This window comes from Cetorhinus maximus, unplaced genomic scaffold, assembly GCF_964194155.1.
Source record: "Cetorhinus maximus unplaced genomic scaffold, sCetMax3.hap1.1 HAP1_SCAFFOLD_1062, whole genome shotgun sequence".
In the NCBI taxonomy this organism is placed as follows: domain Eukaryota; kingdom Metazoa; phylum Chordata; class Chondrichthyes; order Lamniformes; family Cetorhinidae; genus Cetorhinus; species Cetorhinus maximus.
In genome coordinates, this window is record NW_027597004.1 from 93,096 (window position 1) to 114,593 (window position 21,498).

At 48.2% G+C, this 21,498-nt stretch overlaps 1 protein-coding gene across 1 annotated transcript in view; it reads left to right on the forward strand.

The window, feature by feature from the left end:
• Positions 1-19,328, forward strand: part of LOC144675631 (integrin alpha-M-like) — a gene marked incomplete at its 3' end in the record, with an annotated part of 112,250 nt that extends 92,922 nt beyond the window's left edge. The window contains exons 14-17 of the mRNA XM_078536272.1: positions 4,678-4,832; positions 7,760-7,891; positions 12,236-12,309; positions 19,187-19,328. Coding sequence (XP_078392398.1) covers positions 4,678-4,832; positions 7,760-7,891; positions 12,236-12,309; positions 19,187-19,328 — 503 coding nt within the window. The remainder of the gene's footprint in view (positions 1-4,677; positions 4,833-7,759; positions 7,892-12,235; positions 12,310-19,186) is intronic.
• Positions 19,329-21,498: the final 2,170 nt, after the last annotated feature.

A 21,498-nucleotide genomic window follows, 5' to 3' on the forward strand; every position in this document is an offset into this window, starting at 1 on the left:
CCCAGCCTGGGAGTGCTCAGGTGATGGGATAAGGTCCACCGTGAGCATGATTGTAGCTGAACCTCGCTCCGAGTGTCTCTCCTGGCCTGCTCATCGAGAGTGCTGTCGTGTATTGTTATTATGCAGCCTCCGTGGTGTGGGCTTTTCTGGAAGTGGTAGTATTTATTGCCATCCCTAGATGTCCCTAAAGAAACTGTAGGTGGCACTGCCAGGTCCAAACACCATCTCACAATAGTCAGAAGTGCTTTGCAATACTTTTCGAAGTGACATCAGTGTTGCACTGTGAGAAACATGGCAGCCAATATGCACAAAGTAAGCTCCCAGAAGCTTTATCTCACGCACTTTGATTGAGTGAGAAGTGTTGGCCCTCACACACATGGGGCAAAATCTACCCCCCTCCTCTTCCAAGAGCAGCTGTGAGATCTATTTTGGAATCTGAGAGAGCAGATTCAGTTAACAGCCTCACTCAAAAGGTGGAATTTCTCGCAGTGCAGCGCTCCCTCAGTACTGACCCTCCGACAGTGCGGCACTCCCTCAGTACTGACCCTCCGACAGTGCTGCACTCCCTCAGTACTGACCCTCCAACAGTGCTGCACTCCCTCAGTACTGACCCTCCGACAGTGCGGCACTCCCTCAGTACTGACCTTCCGACAGTGCTGCACTCCCTCAGTACTGACCCTCCGACAGTGCTGCACTCCCTCAGTACTGACCCTCAGACAGTGCAGCACTCCCTCAGTACTGACCCTCTGACAGTGCTGCACTCCCTCAGTACTGACCCTCAGACAGTGCAGCACTCCCTCAGTACTGACCCTCCAACAGTGCAGTGCTCCCGCAGTACATACCCTTTGACAACGTGGCACTCCCACAGCAGTAACCCGCTGACAATGGCACAATCCCTCAATACTGTCCATCAGACAGAGCGGCACCCCCACAGTGCTGACCTTCTGACAGTGTGGCGCTCATTCAGTACTGACCCTCTGACAGTGCAGCACCCCCTCAGTATTGACCCTCCGACACTGTGGCACTCCCTCAGTACTGACCTTCTGAAAATGCAGCGCTTCCTCAGTATTAACCTTTCGGACAGTGCAGCACTCCCTCAGTATTAACCTTAGGGCAGTGCAGCGCTCCCTCAGCTGAGATTTTGTGCTTCAGATTCTTGAATGGGTTTGAACCAACAAACCTCTTACTCAAGCCAATCAACTGGATTGGATGTGGTGGTGAGTACCCCTCTCAACCTCTGCAGTCCCTGTGGTGTAGGTACACCCACAGTGCTCTTAGGGAGGGAGTTCCAGGATTTTCACCCAGCAACAGTGAAGGAACGGCGATATATTTCCAAGTCAGGATGGTGAGTGACTTGGAGGGGATCTTCCAGGTGGTGGTGTTCCCATCTATTCATCTCCTTCTAGATCATAGTGGCCATGGGTTTGGAAGGTGCTAACAAAGGAGGTGGTGGAGAGAGTGAATGTTTGTAGGTGCCAATGAAGCGGGCTATATTTTCTGGGCGTGGTCAAGCCTCTTGAGTGTTGTGGGAGCTACACTCTTTCAGACAAGTGGGGATTATTCCATCACACTCCTGTCTTGTGCCTTGTAGGTGGTGGACAGGCTTTGGGGAGTCAGGAGATGAGTTACTGGTCACAGGATCCCTAGCCTCTGACCTGCTCTTGTAGCCACAGTATTTATATGGCTGGTCCAGTTCAGTTTCTGGTAACCCCAGGATGTTGATAGTGGGGGATTCAGTGATGGTGATGCCATGGCACGTCAAGGGGCGATTGTTAGCTTCTCTCTTGTTGGAGATGGTCATTGCCTGGCACTTGTGTGGCACGAATGTTACTTGCCACTTGTCAGCCAAAGCCTGGATATTGTCTAGGTTTTGCTGCATTTGGACATGGGCTGCTTCTGTATCTGAAGAATGACGAATGGTGCTGAACATGGTGCAACTATTAGTGAACATCCCCACTTTTGGCTACCAATGCACAGTAGCAGTACTGTGTACCATCTACAAGATGCACTGCAGGAATCAAGGCTCCTTAGGCAGCACCTTCCAAGCCCACGACCACTTGATCGCACAGTTGATGACCCCTTCCATCACTTTACTGATGATGGAGAATAGACTGATGGGGCGGTAATTGGTTGAGTTGGATTTGTCCTGCTTTTTGTGTACAGCACATGCCTGGGCAATTTTCCATGTAGCCAGGTAGATGCCGATATTGTAGCTGTACTGGAACAGCTTGGCTAGGAGCGCGGCAAGTTCTGGAGCACAAACCTTCAGTACTATTACCGGAATATTGTCAGGGCCCATAGTCTTTGCAGTATCCGGTGCCTACAGCTGTTTCTTGATATCAAGTGGAATGAATCGAATTGGCTGAAGACTGGCCTCTGTGATGTGTGGACCTCCGGAGGAGGCTGAGATGGAGCACCCACTCGGCATTTCTGGCTGAATATTGTAGCAAATGCTTCAGCCTTATCTTTTGCACTGATGTACTGGGCTCCCCCATCATTGAGGATGGGGTTATTTGTGGAGCTTCCTCCTCCAGTGAGTTATTTAATTGTCCACTACCATTCACGACTGGATGTGGCAGGACCACAGAGCTTAGATCTGATCTGTTGCGAGATCGCTTAGCTCTGTCTATCACTTGCTGCTTCCGCTGTTTGGCACACAAGTAGTCCTGTGTTGTGGCTTCACCAGGTTGACACCTCATTTTTAGGTATGCCTGGTGCTGCTCCTGGCATGCCCTCCTGCACTCTTCATTGAACCAGGGTTGATCCCCTGGCTTGATGGTAATGGTAGAGTGGGGGATATGCCGGGCCATGAGGTTACAGATTGTGTAGAGTACAATTCTGCTGCTGCTGATGGCCCACAGCACCTCCTGGATTCCCAGTCATGGGTTATTAGTTCTGTTCAAGATATATCCCATTTGGCCCATTGAGTCTGCTTTGCCTCTATTGATGAGCGATCGAATGAATCTCATTCCCTGCTGCTCTTCCCCCACAATGTTTCCCCTTCAAGTATTTCCCCTTTTGCAAGTTCCTGGTGAATCTGCTTCCAATGCCCTTTCAGGCAGTGCCTTTCAGATCACAACAACTCGCTGTGTAAAAAACATTGGGCAGAATGTTGCCGTGGGTGAGCAGGGGGTGGGGCCCGCTCGCCGATGTGTGAAATGACGCGGTGATGTCGGGCGGAGCCCCTGATGTCATCCTGCCCCATTTAAATTTTCAGGAAGGCGAGAGCACAGCAAAATCAGCTGTGGGCCCACCGACCTGTCAATGGCCAATTGAGACCATTGACAGGATCATTGAAACAGTTAAAGGACCTGCCCGTCCAACCTTAAGGCTGGTGGGTCGGCCAGGAGCCCCGGCGGGAATAGAAAAAACATGAAACCTCATCCAGCGGCGGGATGGGGCTTCATGAAGAGTTTTAAACAGTTTAATAAAGTTATAGTGTAAATTATGAACATGTCCCGTCTCATGTGACATTGTCACACGAGGGGGGCATCTTAGGGAATTTTGTTTTGTCTATTTTTAATATTTTTCAACGTAAAAGCGATCTCCCTGAAGCTGCACTTAGCCTCAGGGTGATGTGCGCTCCTTCGTGTGCATGTGGGAAAGAGCGCACTCTCGCTTTTGGGGAATCCCCCGCTGCCCGCACAGGGAGTGCATAGCGCTTCCTGCCGGGCGTCACGCTGGGGGGGCTTTAATTGGCCCACCCACGTAAAATGGCAGCGGGCCCCACTTCTCCGGCGGGGATCAGCTCCCTGCCCACCGGAGATTGGAGCGGGCCCACCCACCCAACAGGCAGGAAATCCTGCCCCATGGTCCCTCATCTCCGCCCCACTAGTTCATTTGCCGCCCACCTTAAATCTGTTCTGAGGAAAGATCATCAACATGAACATAAGTTCTGTTTCTCTGTACAGAAGCTGCCTGACCTGCTGAGTGTTTCCAGCACTTGTTTTTTTTCTTGATTTTAATTCAGATTTCCAGCCTCTGCCATATTTTGATTTTGTGACAACTTTGATCTGTGCCTGTCTGGTTCCTGTTCCTCCTGCCAGCAGAAACCGTTCCTCCTTACTGACTCTATTCAGATCCTTCTCAACTCTGAACACTTCGATTCAATCTCCCCTTCACCTTCTCTGCTCTCAGGAGAACCATCCCAGCTTCTCCAGTCTCTCCACATGAACGAAACCCCCTCATCCCTGCAACCATTCGGGTAAATCTCTGCTGCAGCACTACAAGGTCTTGATGTTCTTTTTGAAGTGTTGAGCCCAGAATTCGACAAGGTTGGAGGTGAAATAGAAACAGAAGATGCTGGAAAAGCTCAGCTGGTCTGGCAGCATGTGCGGAGAGAGAAACAGAGATAATGCTCCTTATCTGTACCACACACCGGAGCTCTGAGGAGCCACGCGGACTCGAAATGTTCACTCTCTTTCTCTCTCCACAGATGCTGCCAAACCTGCTGAGTCTTTCCAGTGTTTTCTGTTTTGGGTTCAGATTCCCAGCATCCACCATATTTTGCTTTAATGTTAGGGTTGGAGGTGAGCTAGTCTTTGCAAAGGGTAAGCAATGCATCCTGGAGACGGTGGGTACTGCAGCCACAGTGTGCCGTTACTGGAGCGGGTTCGATGGTTCAGTAAGATCTAAAACTGATGACATTTCCTCCATCTTCACACCCTGTCTTGGCAGGTGAACTCAAAGCCAACATCACATACAGTTTGCTCCTGGATGTGGGACACCAGAAGGGGAGGGCTATCTTCCAGAGCTTGTCCAGGAGTCTGACCAAGAGCCTGCAGCTGTCCACTGTGAAGCAGAAATGTCGGGAATACACCATTCTCTTACAGGTGAGAACATTCAATCATTTCACCCTGCACTATATCACAGTGTAGTTAATTTAGACAGCACGGGTTAGACATCAGCCGAAGTGCTCAGTTTAATTCTGGGCACTGTACTGAGGGAGAGCTGCACTGTCGGAGGGTCAGTACTGAGGGAGTGCTGCACTGTCGGAGGGTCAGTACTGAGGGAGTGCTGCACTGTCAGAGGGTCATTACTGAGGGAGTGCTGCAGTGTCAGAGGGTCAGTACTGAGGGAGTGCTGCACTGTCGGAGGGTCAGTACTGAGGGAGTGCTGCACTGTCGGAGGGTCAGTACTGAGGGAGCGCCGCACTGTCGGAGGGTCAGTACTGAGGGAGTGCTGCACTGTCGAAGGGTCAGTACTGAGGGAGTGCCGCACTGTCGGAGGGTCAGTACTGAGGGAGTGCTGCACTATCGGAGGGTCAGTACTGAGGGAGTGCTGCACTGTCAGAGGGTCAGTACTGAGGGAGTGCCGCACTGTCGGAGGGTCAGTACTGAGGGAGTGCCGCACTGTCGGAGGGTCAGTACTGAGGGAGTGCTGCACTGTCAGAGGGTCAGTACTGAGGGAGTGCTGCACTGTCAGAGGGTCAGTACTGAGGGAGTGCTGCACTGTCAGAGGGTCAGTACTGAGGGAGTGCTGCACTGTCAGAGGGTCAGTACTGAGGGAGTGCTGCACTGTCAGAGGGTCAGTACTGAGTGAGTGCTGCACTGTTGCAGATGCTGTCTTTCGAATGAGACCATATGGAAAGATAGAAACATAGAAAAATAGAAGCAGGCGAAGACCATTTGGCCCTTCAAACCTGCTCCGCCATTCTAAATGACCATGGTTGTTCCTGTATCTCAACGCCTTACTCTCGCTCTATCCCCATGCCCCTTATGCCTTTTGAGTTTAGAAATCTCTCTATTTCTTTCTGAAATATATTCAGTGACTTGGCCTCTGCGCTAGAGAATTCCACAGCTTTACCACCCCCTGAGTGAAGTAGTTTCTCCTCACCTCAGCCCTAAATAGCCTCCCCCGTATCCGGAGATTGTGACCCCTTGTTCTAGACCCCCTCCCAGCCAGAGGAAACCTCATTCCTGCATCCAGTCTGTCCATCCCTGTCAGAATTGTATATGTTTCAATCAGATCCCCTCTCATTCTTCTAAACTCCAGTGAATACCGGCCTAGTTGGCATAATCTGTCCTCATACAACAATCCTGCCATCCCAGGAATCAGTCTGGTGAACCTTCGCTGCACTCCCTCTATGGTAAGCATATCCTTTCTTAGATAAGGAGACCAAAACTGCACACAATACTCCAGGTGTGGTCTCACCAAGGCCCTTTACAGCTGCAGTAAGACATCCTGCTCCTGTACTCAAGTCCTCTCACAATGAACGCCAACATACCATTTGCCTTCTTAACTGCTGCTGCACCTGCATGCTTGCTTTCAGTGATTGGTGTACAAGGACACCCGGGTCCATTTGTACATCAACATTTCCCAGTCTCTCATATTTAAATAATACTCTGCCAGTCTCTTTTTCCTTCCAAAGTGGATAACTTCACACTTATCCACATTATACTGCATCTGCCCACTCACTCAACCTGTCGAAATCGCCTAGATGCCTCTATATACACTCCTCACCACTCACGTTCCCACCTAGTTTTCTGTCATCAACAAACTTGGCAATATTATATTTGGTTCCCTCATCCACATAATTGATATATATTATGAACAGCTGGGGCCCAAGAACTGATCCCCCAATAGTCACCGCTTCCCCCTCCAAAAAAGGCCCATTTATCCCTACTCTGTTTGCTGTCTGCTAACCGATTCTCAATCCGTGCCAATATATCACCCTCAATCTCATGTGCTTTAATTTTACACACTAACCTTTTATCTGGAACTTTATCAAAAGCTTTCTGAAAATCCAAATACACCACACACACTGCTTCTCCCTTATCTATTCTCCTAGTTATGTCCTCAAAAAAACTCCAGTATGTTTGTCAAACACTATTTCCCTTTCATAAATCCATGTTGACTTTGCCTAATCCCGTTGATATTTTCTAAGTGTCCTGTTATCACATCCTTTATAACAGACTCTAGTATTTTCCCTCCCACTGACCTTAGTCTAACCGGTCTGTAATTCCCTGTTTTCTCCCTCCTCCCTTTTTTAAATCATGGAGTTGCATTTCCCACCCTCCAATCTGTTGGGACTGTTCCAGAATCGACAGAAGTTTGGAAGATGGTAACCAAAGCATCCACTATTTCCATAGCCACCTCCTTCAGTACCCTGGGATGTAGATTATCAGCCCTGGGGATTTATCGGCTTTCAGTCCTATTAATTTCTCCAGCACTATTGTTTTTGTAATACTAATTTCCTGCAATTCCTCCTTCTCACTAGACTTTTGGTTCCCTAGTGTTTCTGGGAAGTTCTGTGTGTCTTCCTCCATGAAGACAGAACTGAATTAGTTGTTTAACTGCTCTGCCATATTCTTATTCTGTAAATGAAGGGCTCGAGCTGCTTTCTCAGCTCGATGGTAATTGTCTGAGCAGCCGCCTTCTACCATATCCTGTCTCACTATAAACCCCACAGAATATCTCGAACGTAGCCACAGCCAATCAAATGTTGGCTTTTTGAAGTGTTTTCTTTCTTGTTATGTATGTCAAATTATACATCGTAAAATCTCAAACAATAGTATAATAACATGCAGCAATTATCAGATCATAACAAACTATTCATCAAAAATATAATTCTGTCATGGGTTTTTAACGTTTAACAAGTATGAATAAACTGACTCTGTTTCAGTTCCCAGCCTTTCAATTCGTGAGACATTGCTCAGAACACTTAACAATGTCACAAATGCTCCTGAATTTTTTGTGGCTGTAGTTAAGGTCAGGTTTTCTGTCTTTCTCAATGGCTTATTGTTTCTCCCTCTCACAGAATTGTGTCAAGGATTACTTTGATCCAATTGAGTTCTCACTCAACTTCACTCTGGCTGGTGAGGTCATTCCTGGGAGCAAGGGGCTCCGACCCATTCTCAACAAGTACAGCGAAACATCACAGAGATACAAGGTATAGTTTAACGGGATTGACATTTCAGGAGGTACAGTCAGTAAGACAGGGCACTGGGGGGGAGAGGGGTTACTGAGTGAGAGTGTGGGGGAGCTGGATTAACATCAGTAGAGATACAGCCAGTAACACAGGGCGCTGGGGGAGAGGGGTTACTGAGTGACAGAGTGAGGGAGCTGGATTAACATCAGTAGAGATACAGTCAGTAACACAGGGAGCTGGGGAGAGAGGGGTTACTGAGTGACAGTGTGAGGGAGCAGGATTAACATCAGTAGAGATACAGTCAGTAAGACAGGGCGCTGGGGGAGAGGGGTTACTGAGTGACAGTGTGAGGGAGCTGGATTAACATCAGTAGAGATACAGTGAGTAACACAGGGCGCTGGGGGGAGAGGGGTTACTGAGTGACAGTGTGAGGGAGCTCAATTAACATCAGTAGAGATACAGTCAGTAAGACAGGGCACTGAGGGGAGAGGGGTTACTGAGTGACAGTGTGAGGGAGCTGGATTAACATCAGTAGAGATACAGTCAGTAACACAGGGCGCTGGGGAGAGAGGGGTTACTGAGTGACAGTGTGAGGGAGCTGGATTAACATCAGTAGAGTTACAGTCAGTAACACAGGGCACTGGGGGAGAGGGGTTACTGACTGACAGTGTGAGGGAGCTGGATTAACATCAGTAGAGATACAGTCAGTAACACAGGGTGAAGGGGGGAGAGGGGTTACTGAGTGACAGTGTGAGGGAGCTGCATTCACATCAGTAGAGATACAGTCAGTAACACAGGACGCTGGGGGGAGAGGGGTTACTGAGTGACAGTGTGAGGGTGCTGGATTAACATCAGTAGAGATACAGTCAGTAACACAGGACGCTGGGGGGAGAGGGGTTACTGAGTGACAGTGTGAGGGAGCTGGATTAACATCAGTAGAGATACAGTCAGTAACACAGGGCGCTGGGGGAGAGGGTTTACTGAGTGACAGAGTGAGGAAGCTGGATTAACATCAGTAGAGATACAGTCAGTAACACAGGGTGCTGGGGGGAGAGGGGTTACTATGTGACAGTGTGAGGGAGCTGGATTAACATCAGTAGAGATACAGTCAGTAACACAGGGCGCTGGGGGAGAGGGGTTACTGAGTGACAGAGTGAGGAAGCTGGATTAACATCAGTAAGAGATACAGTCAATAACACAGGGTGAAGGGGGGAGAGCGGTTACTGAGTGACAGTGTGAGGGAGCTGGATTAACATCAGTAGAGATACAGTCAGTAACACAGGGTGCTGGGGGAGAGGGGTTACTGAGTGACAGTGTGAGGGTGCTGGATTAACATCAGTAGAGATACAGTCAGTAACACAGGGTGAAGGGGGGAGAGGGTTTACTGAGTGACAGTGTGAGGGAGCTGGATTAACATCAGTAGAGATACAGTCAGTAACACAGGGCGCTGGGGGGAGAGGGGTTACTGAGTGACAGTGTGAGGGAGCAGGATTAACATCAGTAGAGATACAGTCAGTAACACAGGGCGCTGGGGGGAGAGGGGTTACTGAGTGACAGTGTGAGGGAGCTGGACTAACATCAGTAGAGATACAGTCAGTAACACAGGGCGCTGGGGGGAGAGGGGTTACTGAGTGACAGTGTGAGGGAGCTGGATTAACATCAGTAGAGATACAGTCAGTAACACAGGGCGCTGGGGGAGAGGGGTTACTAACTGACAGAGTGAGGGAGCTGGGTTAACATCAGTAGAGATACAGTCAGTAACACAGGGCGCTGTGGGGAGAGGGGTTACTGAATGACAGATTGAGGGAGCTGGGTTAACATCAGCAGAGATACAGTCAGTAACACAGGGCACTGGGTGAGGATGGGTTACTGAGTGACAGTGTGAGGGAGCTGGGTTAACATCAGTAGAGATACAGCCAGTAACTCAGGGTGAAGGGGGGAGAGGGGTTACTGAGTGACAGTGTGAGGGAGCTGGATTAACATCAGTAGAGATACAGTCAGTAACACAGGGTGCTGGAGGGAGAGGGGTTACTGAGTGACAGTGTGAGGGAGCTGGATTAACATCAGTAAGAGATACAGTCAGTAAGACAGGGCACTGAGGGGAGAGTGGTTACTGAGTGACAGTGTGATGGAGCTGGATTAACATCAGTAGAGATACAGTCAGTAACACAGGGCGCTGGGGGAGAGCGGTTACTGAGTGACAGTGTGAGGGGGCTGGATTAACATCAGTAGAGATACAGTCAGTAACACAGGGCGCTGGGGGGAGAGGGTTTACTGAGTGACAGTGTGATGGAGCTGGATTAACATCAGTAGAGATACAGTCAGTAACACAGGGCGCTGGGGGAGAGCGGTTACTGAGTGACAGTGTGAGGGGGCTGGATTAACATCAGTAGAGATACAGTCAGTAACACAGGGCGCTGGGGGGAGAGGGTTTACTGAGTGACAGTGTGATGGAGCTGGATTAACATCAGTAGAGATACAGTCAGTAACACAGGGCGCTGGGGGGAGAGGGGTTACTGAGTGACAGTGTGAGGGAGCTGGATTAACATCAGTAGAGATACAGTCAGTAACACAGGGCGCTGGGGGAGAGGGGTTACTGAGTGACAGTGTGAGGGAGCTGGATTAACATCAGTAGAGATACAGTCAGTAACACAGGGCGCTGGGGGGAGAGGGGTTACTGAGTGACAGAGTGAGGGAGCTGGATTAACATCAGTAGAGATACAGTCAGTAACACAGGGTGCTGGGGGAGAGGGATTACTGAGTGACAGTGTGAGGGAGCTGGATTAACATCAGTAGAGATACAGTCAGTAACACAGGGTGCTGGGGGAGAGGGTTACTGAGTGACAGTGTCAGGGAGCTGCATTCACATCAGTAGAGATACAGCCAGTAACACAGGGCGCTGGGGGGAGAGGGGTTACTGAGTGACAGTGTGAGGGAGCTGGATTAACATCAGTAGAGATACAGTCAGTAACACAGGGCGCTGGGGGAGAGGGGTTACTAACTGACAGAGTGAGGGAGCTGGATTAACATCAGTAGAGATACAGTCAGTAACACAGGGCACTGGGTGAGGATGGGTTACTGAGTGACAGTGTGAGGGAGCTGGATTAACATCAGTAGAGATACAGTCAGTAACACAGGGCACTGGGTGAGGATGGGTTACTGAGTGACAGTGTGAGGGAGCTGGATTAACATCAGTAGAGATACAGTCAGTAACACAGGGCGCTGGGGGGAGATGGGTTACTGAGTGACAGTGTGAGGGAGCTGGATTAACATCAGTAGAGATACAGTCAGTAACACAGGGTGCTGGGGGGAGAGGGGTTACTGAGTGACAGTGTGAGGGAGCTGGATTAACATCAGTAGAGATACAGCCAGTAACTCAGGGTGAAGGGGGGAGAGGGGTTACTGAGTGACAGTGTGAGGGAGCTGGATTAACATCAGTAGAGATACAGTCAGTAACACAGGGTGTTGGGGGAGAGGGGTTACTGAGTGACAGTGTGAGGGAGCTGGATTAACATCAGTAGAGATACAGTCAGTAACACAGGGCGCTGTGGGGAGAGGGGTTACTGAGTGACAGTGTGAGGGAGTTGGATTAACATCAGTAGAGACACAGTCAGTAACACAGGGTGATGGGGGGAGAGGGTTTACCGATTTACAGTGTGAGGGAGCTGGATTAACATCAGTAGCGATACAGTCAGTAACACAGGGCGCTGGGGGAGAGGGGTTACTGAGTGACAGTGTGAGGGAGCTGGATTAACATCAGTAGAGACACGGTCATTAACACAGGGCGCTGGGGGAGAGGGATTACTGAGTGACAGTGTGATGGAGATGGATTAACATCAGTAGAGATACAGTCAGTAACGCAGTGCGCTGGGGGGAGAGTGGTTACTGAGTGACAGTGTGAGGGTGCTGGATTAACATCAGTAGAGATACAGTCAGTAACACAGGGCGCTGGGGGGAGAGGGTTTACTGAGTGACAGTGTGAGGGAGCTGGATTAACATCAGTAGAGATACAGTCAGTAACACAGGGTGCTGGAGGGATAGGGGTTACTGAGTGACAGTGTGAGGGAGCTGGATTAACATCAGTAGAGATACAGTCAGTAACACAGGGTGCTGGAGGGATAGGGGTTACTGAGTGACAGTGTGAGGGAGCTGGATTAACATCAGTAGAGATACAGTCAGTAACACAGGGTGCTGGAGGGATAGGGGTTACTGAGTGACAGTGTGAGGGAGCTGGATTAACATCAGTAGAGACACAGTATTTTTGACAGGATGCTAGGTACAGGCCATGCTGAGTGATTTGTGTGACATGCTGAGTTGGAGTTGGAGTGGGAAGAGACTCATTCCGCACCTTTTCCACTATTGCAGCTCCCATTCGAGAAGGACTGTGGAGTGGATAATGAGTGTGTGGACTATCTGAGAGTCGCCTTCAACTTCTCAGGGTAAGACCTTGGTAACCATTTCCTTACTCACTGATTCTAGGTGTGAAAGGTGAAGGGTGAAGGGAATTCCTGTGGCCTGGGTGAAAGAGTTTAAATTTTACTCCTTTTCAACACACATCTTGCTTCAGCAGAAAGAAATAGTGCCATCTGAGTCTGAGGCTCTCCCCCTCCCCATGGGTTCACACAGCAACATGAGAAGGCCATTCAGCCCCTTGAGACTGTTACACAGCGATAGGAAGAGGCTGTTCAGCCCCTCGAGCCTGATACACAGCGACAAGAGGCGGCCAATCACTCCCATCAAACTTAACACAGGAACAGGAGGAGGCCATTCAGCCCTTCGAGCTAGTCTGCCATTCCGTGAGATCAGGGCTGATCTGTATCTTAACTCCATCCAACGGGCTTTGCCCCATGTCCCTGAATCCCTTAACTGCAGAGTGCAGCCGACTAACTGAGTGAAGACTTGGGGCAAGATTTCCTGCCTGTCGGGTGGGTGGGCCTGCTCCAATCTCCAGTGGGCAGGGAGCTGATCCCCGCCGGAGAAATGGGCCCCGCCGCCATTTTACGTGGGTGGGCCAATTAAAGCCCCCCCAGCGTGACGCCCGGCAGGAAGCGCTATGCACTCCCTGTGCGGGCAGCGGGGGGATTCCCCAAAAGCGAGAGTGCGCTCTTTCCCACATGCACACGAAGGAGCGCACATCACCCTGAGGCTAAGTGCAGCTTCAGGGACATCGCTTCCACTGTGAAAAATGTTAAAAATAGAAAAAAGAAATTGCCTAACTTGCCCCTCTCATGTGACAATGTCACATGAGACGGGACATGTTCATAATTTACACTATAACTTTATTAACATTTTTAAAACTCTGCATGAAGCCCCATCCCGCCGCTGGATGAGGTTTCATGTTTTCTCTATTCCCGCCGGGGCTCCTGGCCGACCCACCAGCCTTAAGGTTGGACGGGCAGGTCCTTTAACTGTTTCAATGATCCTGTCAATGGTCTCAATTGGCCATTGACAGGTCGGCGGGCCCACAGCTGATTTTGCTGTGCTCTCGCCTTCCTGAAAATTTAAATGGGGCGGGATGACATCGGGGGTTCCGCCCGACATCACCGCGTCATTTTACATGTCGGCGAGTGGGCCCCGCCCCCTGCTCACCCACGGCAACATTCTGCCCTTGGAGTTTGGTGAGGTGGGAGTTTTAAGTGTTAATTCTGCTCTTAAATTTTGCTCTTAAAATCTAGTCTAGCCTGGAATTAGCAGTAACTGGAAAGGACTGTGTAAGCGGGCTAAAATCTTTCTTTCCTGCTGTTTAGGCAGGGTAAACTCACTCTCAGCTGCAGGAGTTGAGTAGTTAATTCGCCATAATGAAAACAAAGTGCTGGAAAAAGTGAGCAGGTCTAACAGCATCCGTGGAGGGAGATACGGAGTTAACATGTTGAGTCTGTATGCATCTTCATCAGAGGTCAGCCCAGCTCTGAAGAAGAGTCATATGGACTTGATAATGCAATAATAAAACGTAGGGAGATGGTGGATGAATTAAACAGGTATTCTGCTTTGGCCTTCACCATAGACGACACAACATCCCAGAAATAGCTGTAAATCAGGAAATGGAAGGGAGGGGGGAACTTGGGGAAAATTACAATCACCAGGGAAGTGGTATTGAGCAAATAGTTGGGGCTGCGGGCTGACAAATCCCCAGGTCCAGATGTGCTTCACCCTAAGGTCTAGAAAAAAGTGGTTAGTGAGATTGTTGATGCACTGGTTTTAATTTCCCAAAGTTCCTTAGATTCAGGGAAGGTTCCATTAGATTTGAAAATAGCAAACATAACTCCTTCATTCAAAAAGGGAGGGACACAGAAAGCTGTAAACTATAGGCCAGTTAGCTTAACATCTGTCACAGGGAACATTTTAGAAGCAATTATTAAAGCTGTTATAGCAGGGCACTTAGAAAAATTCAAGGCAATCAGGGAGAGTCAACAAAGGGAAATCATGTTTAACCAATTCTTTGAAGGAGTCACATGTGCTGTGGATGAAGGGGAGCCAGTCCATGTACTGTACTTAGATTTCCAGAAAACATTTGATGAAGTGCCACATCACAGATTATTGCAGAAAATAAAAGCTCATGATGAAGGGGGTAACATATTGGCATGGATAGAAGATTGGCAAGCTAACAGGGTGCAGAGAGTTGGCATAAATGGGTCTTTTTATGGTTGGCAGGATATGATGAGTGGTGTGTCACAGGGATCAGTGCTGGGACCCCAGCTTTTCACAATTTACATAAATGACCTGGATGAAGGGACCGGAGGAATGTTTGCTAAATTTGCTGATGAGACAAAGATAGGTTGGAAAGTAAAAGGCTACAAAGTGACAGAGATGGGTTAAATGAGTGGGCAAAGCTCCAGCAAATGGAGTATAAGGTAGGCAAATGTGAAAACTTTCCTTTTGACAAGAATAATAAAAATGAAGCTTATTATCTAAATGGTGAGCGATTGCAGAGCTCTGAGATTCAGAGGGATCTGGGTGTCCTGGTGCATGAATCACAAAAGGTGAGTATGCAGGTAGAGCAGGTAATTAGGAAAGCTAATACAATGTTATCATTTATTGTGAGGGAAATTGATTACAAAAGTAGGGAGGTTATGCTTGAGTTGTACAGGGTACTAAGACCACACCTGGAGTATTGTGAACAGTACTTGCCTCCTTACTTAAAGAAAGGTGTAAATGCGTTAGAAGCAGTTCAGAGAGGGTTTACTAGACTAATACCAGGAAAGGTGGGGGGGTTGTTTTATGAGGAAAGGCAGGACAGGTTAGGCTTGTATCCACTGGAATTTAGAATAGCAAGAGGCAACTTAATTACAACCTTTAAGGTCCTGAGGGGTATTGACAGGGTGGAGGTGGAGAGGATGTTTCCTCTTGTGGGAGAATCTAAAACGAGGGGTCACTGTTTAAAAATAAGGGGTCACTCATTTAAGACAGAGTTGGGGAGAATTTTTTTCTCTGAGGGTTCAGAGTCTAAGGAACTCTCTTCCACAAAAGGCAGTGGGAGCAGAGTCTTTGAATATTTTTAAGGCAGAGCTAAATAGTTTCTTGATTAGCAAGGGGGTGAAAGGTGATTGGGGGTAGACAGAAATGAGGGGGTGAGGTTACATTCAGATCAGCCATGAGCTTATTGAATGGTGGAGCAGGCTCGAGGGGCCGAGTGGCCTCCCCCTGCTCCTAACTCGTATGTTCATATGTAACTGCAGCCGTTCAAGAAGGTGGCTCACCACCACCTTCTGAAGGGCAATTAAGGATGGGTAATAAATACTGAGCCAGCTTCTCCCACATCCTGAGAGAGAAAATAAAGAATCCCCTTTAGTTAACAATAACTTATCAGTCTTACAGCTTTAAAATGAACAATTCACCTCGCACCACCTGTCGTTTGCAGAAGAGAATTTCAAACATCTAACAGCCTTGGTGTGTAGAAGTCTGTCCTCATTCACTGTAACTCCTGCCGCTGACCAGAAACAGTCAGGAACAGTCCCACGTGCCCACTCGGCCCACACCGTGGTCACCAGCACATGTGCTGAATTGTTGCCAGTGAGTTATATTTTGCTCTGTGTGACAGTGAAATTTCCTTTCAGATCGGTCTCAGGAGTTTGGATGGACATCGATTTCACTGTCGCACATAGGGAAATATCACTCACCGGCAACAATTCATCCCGCTTCCCAATCTGAATAGGGAATCACACTGAGATTTTGTGTGTTGTCTCCTTAAACTAGATCGAGTGTATAACAGCTTTGTGCAGGGGTTTACCACTCAGCCTGGATAGTTCAATCCCAGGAACATCATTTCAAATCCCATCTTGGGTCATGAATTTTTTCCTAAATATTTTAGTCAAAATAGTTTTTCTATTGACCACTTATCGGTAAATATTAAACTAAGTATTCTAATCAACTCTCCACATTGGAAGTTGGGAATCTCATTTACTTCCTAATGATATATCTTCTTCATTTATGGAATTCTCTGAAGTATGTTTTACATCCGTACATACTGTTACGATCCCAGCTGACGTTACTGCGGGTTCTGATGAAGAGTCATACGGACTGGAAACGTTAAACCTGTCTTCCTTTCCACAGATGCTGTCGGACCTGCTGAGTTTGGTTTTTGTCACTGCAGGTCAAGCCTGATCCCAGGGTGGATCCCAGCTTGACGGATCCTAACTTTTATTTGTTTGTTTAAATACGTGGAGAGTGGCTACTGAACAGAGTCACAGGAGTCAGCTGATCAACTTCTAACAAAAGTGTAAAACATTTATTTAACAAGAAAGCATGAACTATATTACAATACTCCTTCACCCATAACTGTACCTTTACTGATATAGACAGATTTGTAAGGATAGCATGAGTTACAAAAGCTATCTTTACTCTAATGTTTACAGTAAGTACACAGTCCATGTAAACTGATTGGTAACTTGTGGTCAGACACACCACACTCTTAAACCAATTGACAGATGCCACCCTCGACAGATGCAATCGATCTCTCATCAATAGATGCTTCTCACACTGTGAGTTAACCAGTCTCACTGAATTCCGTCTTTCACACGAGGGCTCCCAAACTCCACTTTCCATGAACTCACTTTGCAATCATCTCCCAAATTGGCGCTTTCTCTGAGACGCCTTCCACAAGTGTTCACCTCCAGGGTTTCGAACTCTCCTTCCAATGTTCGTCTGTCCTGGGTCACCACAAGCACTCAAGCTGTCTTCCACGCACTCTCTCTCTCTCTCTCTCTCACTGATTCACCACTGCTTTACCTGCCCATAGCAAACAGTTACAGACCTTCAGCCATCTCTGCGCCTGCTGGCCTCTCGCTTTAAATCTGCTTCTCGCAGCTTTTTTTCCTTTAAGCTTGAAGCTTGGGGCCTTCCGCTGCTCCTCACCCTTAACTTCACTGACAGGACCTTTTCCAGGTTCCTGTCCTTCCTTTGACTAGAAGGCCTTCTTGGGACTTTCTCCTGTTCCACTCCCCTGGATTTTGGGGACTTTCTTCTTCAGTGTGGAACCTGCTATCGGTCCCTTTTCATGTCCTGGCACCTTATTTCTACTGCACTCAAACTGCTGTTTTTTCTGTGTGAGTGTGTCTCTGGACCTGTGTTGCTAGGCAACAGCACAGTTTCTTCTATTCTTGTGTTTGCTTTGACTTCTCTTCAACAGTCGTTAGAAACTCATTGGAAATGCAGGCACCTTTTACAGTGAAACTAAGATTCAATTTGACCTTTTCTCAACATGCAAATACAGAAATACAAATCAAACTTAACCTTTAAAGCTAAAACTCATTCCTAACAGCCACAAATACAAATATAGCTTGCTTAAACTGTCTCCATTTCCTAAACGTGTGAAATAGGAACATCAGTAGGCCATTCGGCCCCTCGAGCCTGCTCTGCCATTCAGTATGTTCATGGCTGACCTGTTTGTGTTTCAATTTCCACATTCCAATCTACTCCTGATAACCTTTGATTCTCTTGCCTAACAAGAATCTACCTGCCTCTGCCTTAAAAATATTCCATGACCCCACCTTCACTGCCTTCTGAGGCAGAGAGTTCCAAACTCGCACAACCCCCTGAGAGAAAGAAATTCTCCTCTTCTCTGTCCTAAAAGGGTGACCCCTAATTTTTAAACACTGCCCCCTAGTTCTGGACTCACCCACAAGAGGAAACATCCTTTCCACGTCCACCTTGTCAAGGCCGTTCAGGAACCTGTATACTTCAAACAAATCACCCCGCACCCAAACTCCAGTGGAAACAAACACAGTCTGTCCAACCTTTCCTCATAAGACAACCCACTCATTCCAGGTATCAATCTACTAAACTTCCTTTAAAATGCCTCCAGTGCATTTACATCCTCCCTTAAATAAGGAGACCAAAACTGCTCACAGTATTCGAGGTGCAGTCTTACCAATCTCCTATATAACTGAAGCACAACACCCTTACTTTTATGTTCAATCCCTCTCATAATAAAGGATAACATTCCATTAACCTTCTTAATTACTCGCTGTACCTGGATACTAACTTTTAGTGACTCATGCACTGGAACACCCAGATCCCTCTGCACCTCAGGATTCTACAGCTGTTCTCCATTTAAGTAACGCTCTGCTTTTTTATTCTTCCTGACAAAGTGAACAATTTTTTCACATTTTCCCACTTTATACTCCATCTGCCAAATTTTTGCCCACCCACTCAACCTATCTGTGTCCATCTGCAACCTCCTTATGTCCTCATCACAACATACTTTCCTACCTATCATCTGCAAATTTAGCAACATGCCTTCACTCCCCTCATCTAAGCCATTGATATAAATTGTAAAAAGCCAGGCCCCAGCATAAACGCCTGTGGGACTCCATTTGTCACATAACCTGCCAATCTGAAAAAGACACAATTATACATCCTGTGTTTTCTGCCAGCCAGCCAACCCTCTTGAAAGATTTGATTAGATCACCCCGCAGTCATTTAAATTCAGGGAAGGCAGCCTTAGTTTGTTATAATCTCCCCTTGGAATTTAACCCTGGAGTCCAGGTATTATTCTGGTGAATCTACACTGCACGCCCTCCAAGACGAATATATCCTTCGAAATGCATGCTGCCCGGAACTGCTCCCAGAAACTCCAGCCGTGCTCTAATCAGCACTTTTGAAAACTGAAACATTTCTTTGACCCCCTAGATCTCTCCACAGAAAGGTCAGCATTCTCCTGTTCGGTTATTTTAATGATTTGTTTATCTGGGTCACTCCTGTGAAGTTTATTCTAACCCACATCAGCTGACCGAAACTCTTTCCAAATGGGGTCAAATTGACGTGCCAAAGAGGGTTCAGTGAGGACAGGAGTTATACTGGTGTTCGATGTCTCCTTAGGGGTGACGAGGTGGTGATTGGGCAGACGGCGGTGTTGATAGTGGCTGTGGTTCTGCAGAATGCTCATGAAGACTCCTCCAACACACAACTCGACTTCTTCCATCCCACCTGCCTCTCCTTTAAAAAGCTCACCGTGGTGCAGGTAAGATGACAATTAGACCAAAGTAATTTCAAAAATAGAGGACCTTCACCCTGTTTCTAACCCCGTGCTGTACCTGTCCTGGGAGTGTTTGATGGGGACAGTGTAGAGGGAGCTTTACTCTGTATCAAACCCCGTGCTGTACCTGTCCTGGGAGTGTTTGATGAGGATGGTGTAGAGGGGGCTTTATTCTGTATCTAACCCTGTGCTGTATCTGTCCTGGGAGTGTTTGATGAGGATAGTGTAGAGGGAGCTTTACTCTGTATCAAACCCCGTGCTGTACCTGTCCTGAGAGTGTTTGATGAGGATGGTGTAGAGGGGGCTTTATTCTGTATCTAACCCCGTGCTGTATCTGTCCTGGGAGTGTTTGACGGGAACAGTGTAGAGGGAGCTTTACTCTGTATCTAACCCCGTGCTGTACCTGTCCTGGGAGTGTTTGATGGGGACAGTGTAGAGGGAGCTTTACTCTGTATCAAACCCCGTGCTGTACCTGTCCTGAGAGTGTTTGATGAGGATGGTGTAGAGGGGGCTTTATTCTGTATCTAACCCCGTGCTGTATCTGTCCTGGGAGTGTTTGACGGGAACAGTGTAGAGGGAGCTTTACTCTGTATCTAACCCCGTGCTGTACCTGTCCTGGGAGTGTTTGATGGGGACAGTGTAGAGGGAGCTTTACTCTGTATCTAACCCTGTGCTGTATCTGTCCAGGGAGTGTTTGATAGGGACAGTGAAGAGGGAGCTTTACTCTGTGTCTAACCCCGTGCTGTATCTGTGCTGGGAGTGTTTGATGGGGACAGTGTAGAGGGAGCTTTATTCTCTATCTAACCCCGTGCTGTATCTGTCCTGGGAGTGTTTGATGGGGACGGTGTAGAGGGAGCTTTACTCTGTGTCTAACCCCGTGCTGTATCTGTGCTGGGAGTGTTTGATGGGGACAGTGTAGAGGGAGCTTTACTCTCTATCTAACCCCGTGCTGTATCTGTCCTGGGAGTGTTTGATGGGGACGGTGTAGAGGGAGCTTTACTCTGTATCTAACCCCGTGCTGTACCTGTCCTGGGAGTGTTTGGTGGGGACAGTGTAGAGGGAGCTTTACTCTGTATCTAACCCCGTGCTGTACCTGTCCTGGGAGTGTTTGATGGAGACAGTGTAGAGGGAGATTTGCTCTGTATCTGACCCCGTGCTGTACCTGTCCTGGGACTGTTTGTTGGGAACAGTGTCGAGGGAGCTTTACTCTGTATCTAACCCTGTGCTGTATCTGTCCTGGGAGTGTTTGATGCGGACAGTGTAGAGGGAGCTTTACTCTGTGTCTAACCCCGTGCTGTATCTGTCCTGGGAGTATTTGATGGGGACAGTGTAGAGGGAGCTTTACTCTGTATCTAACCCCGTGCTGTAGCTGTCCTGGGAGTGTTTGATGGGACAGTGTAGAGGGAGCTTTACTCTGATTCTAACCCCGTGCTGCACCTGTCCTAGGAGTGTTTGATGGGACAGTGTAGAGGGAGCTTTACTCTGTATCTAACCTCGTGCTGTACCTGTCCTGGGAGAGTTTGATGGGGACAGTGTAGAGGGAGCTTTACTCTGTATTAAACCCCGTGATGTACCTGTCCTGGGAGTGTTTGATGGGGACAGTGTACAGGGAGTTTACTCTGTATCTGACCCCGTGCTGTACCTGTCCTGGGACTGTTTGTTGGGGACAGTGTAGCGGGAGCTTTACTCTGTATCTAACCCTGTGCTGTATCTGTCCAGGGAGTGTTTGATAGGGACAGTGAAGAGGGAGCTTTACTCTGTGTCTAACCCCGTGCTGTATCTGTCCGGGGAGTGTTTGATGGGGACAGTGTAGAGGGAGCTTCGCTCTGTATCTAACCCCATACTGTACCTGTCCTGGGAGTGTTTGATGGGGAAGGTGTAGAGGGAGCTTTACTCTGTATCTAACCCCGTGCTGCACCTGTCCTGGGAGTGTTAGATGGCGACAGTGTAAAGGGAGCTTTACTCTGTATCTAACCCTGTGCTGTATCTGTCCTGAGAGTGTTTGATGAGGATAGTGTAGAGGGAGCTTTACTCTGTCTAACCCCGTGCTGTAACTGTCCTGGGACTGTTTGACGGGGACAGTGTAGAGGGAGCTTTACTCTGTATCTAACCCCGTGCTGTACCTGTCCTGGGAGTGTTTGATGAGGATAGTGTA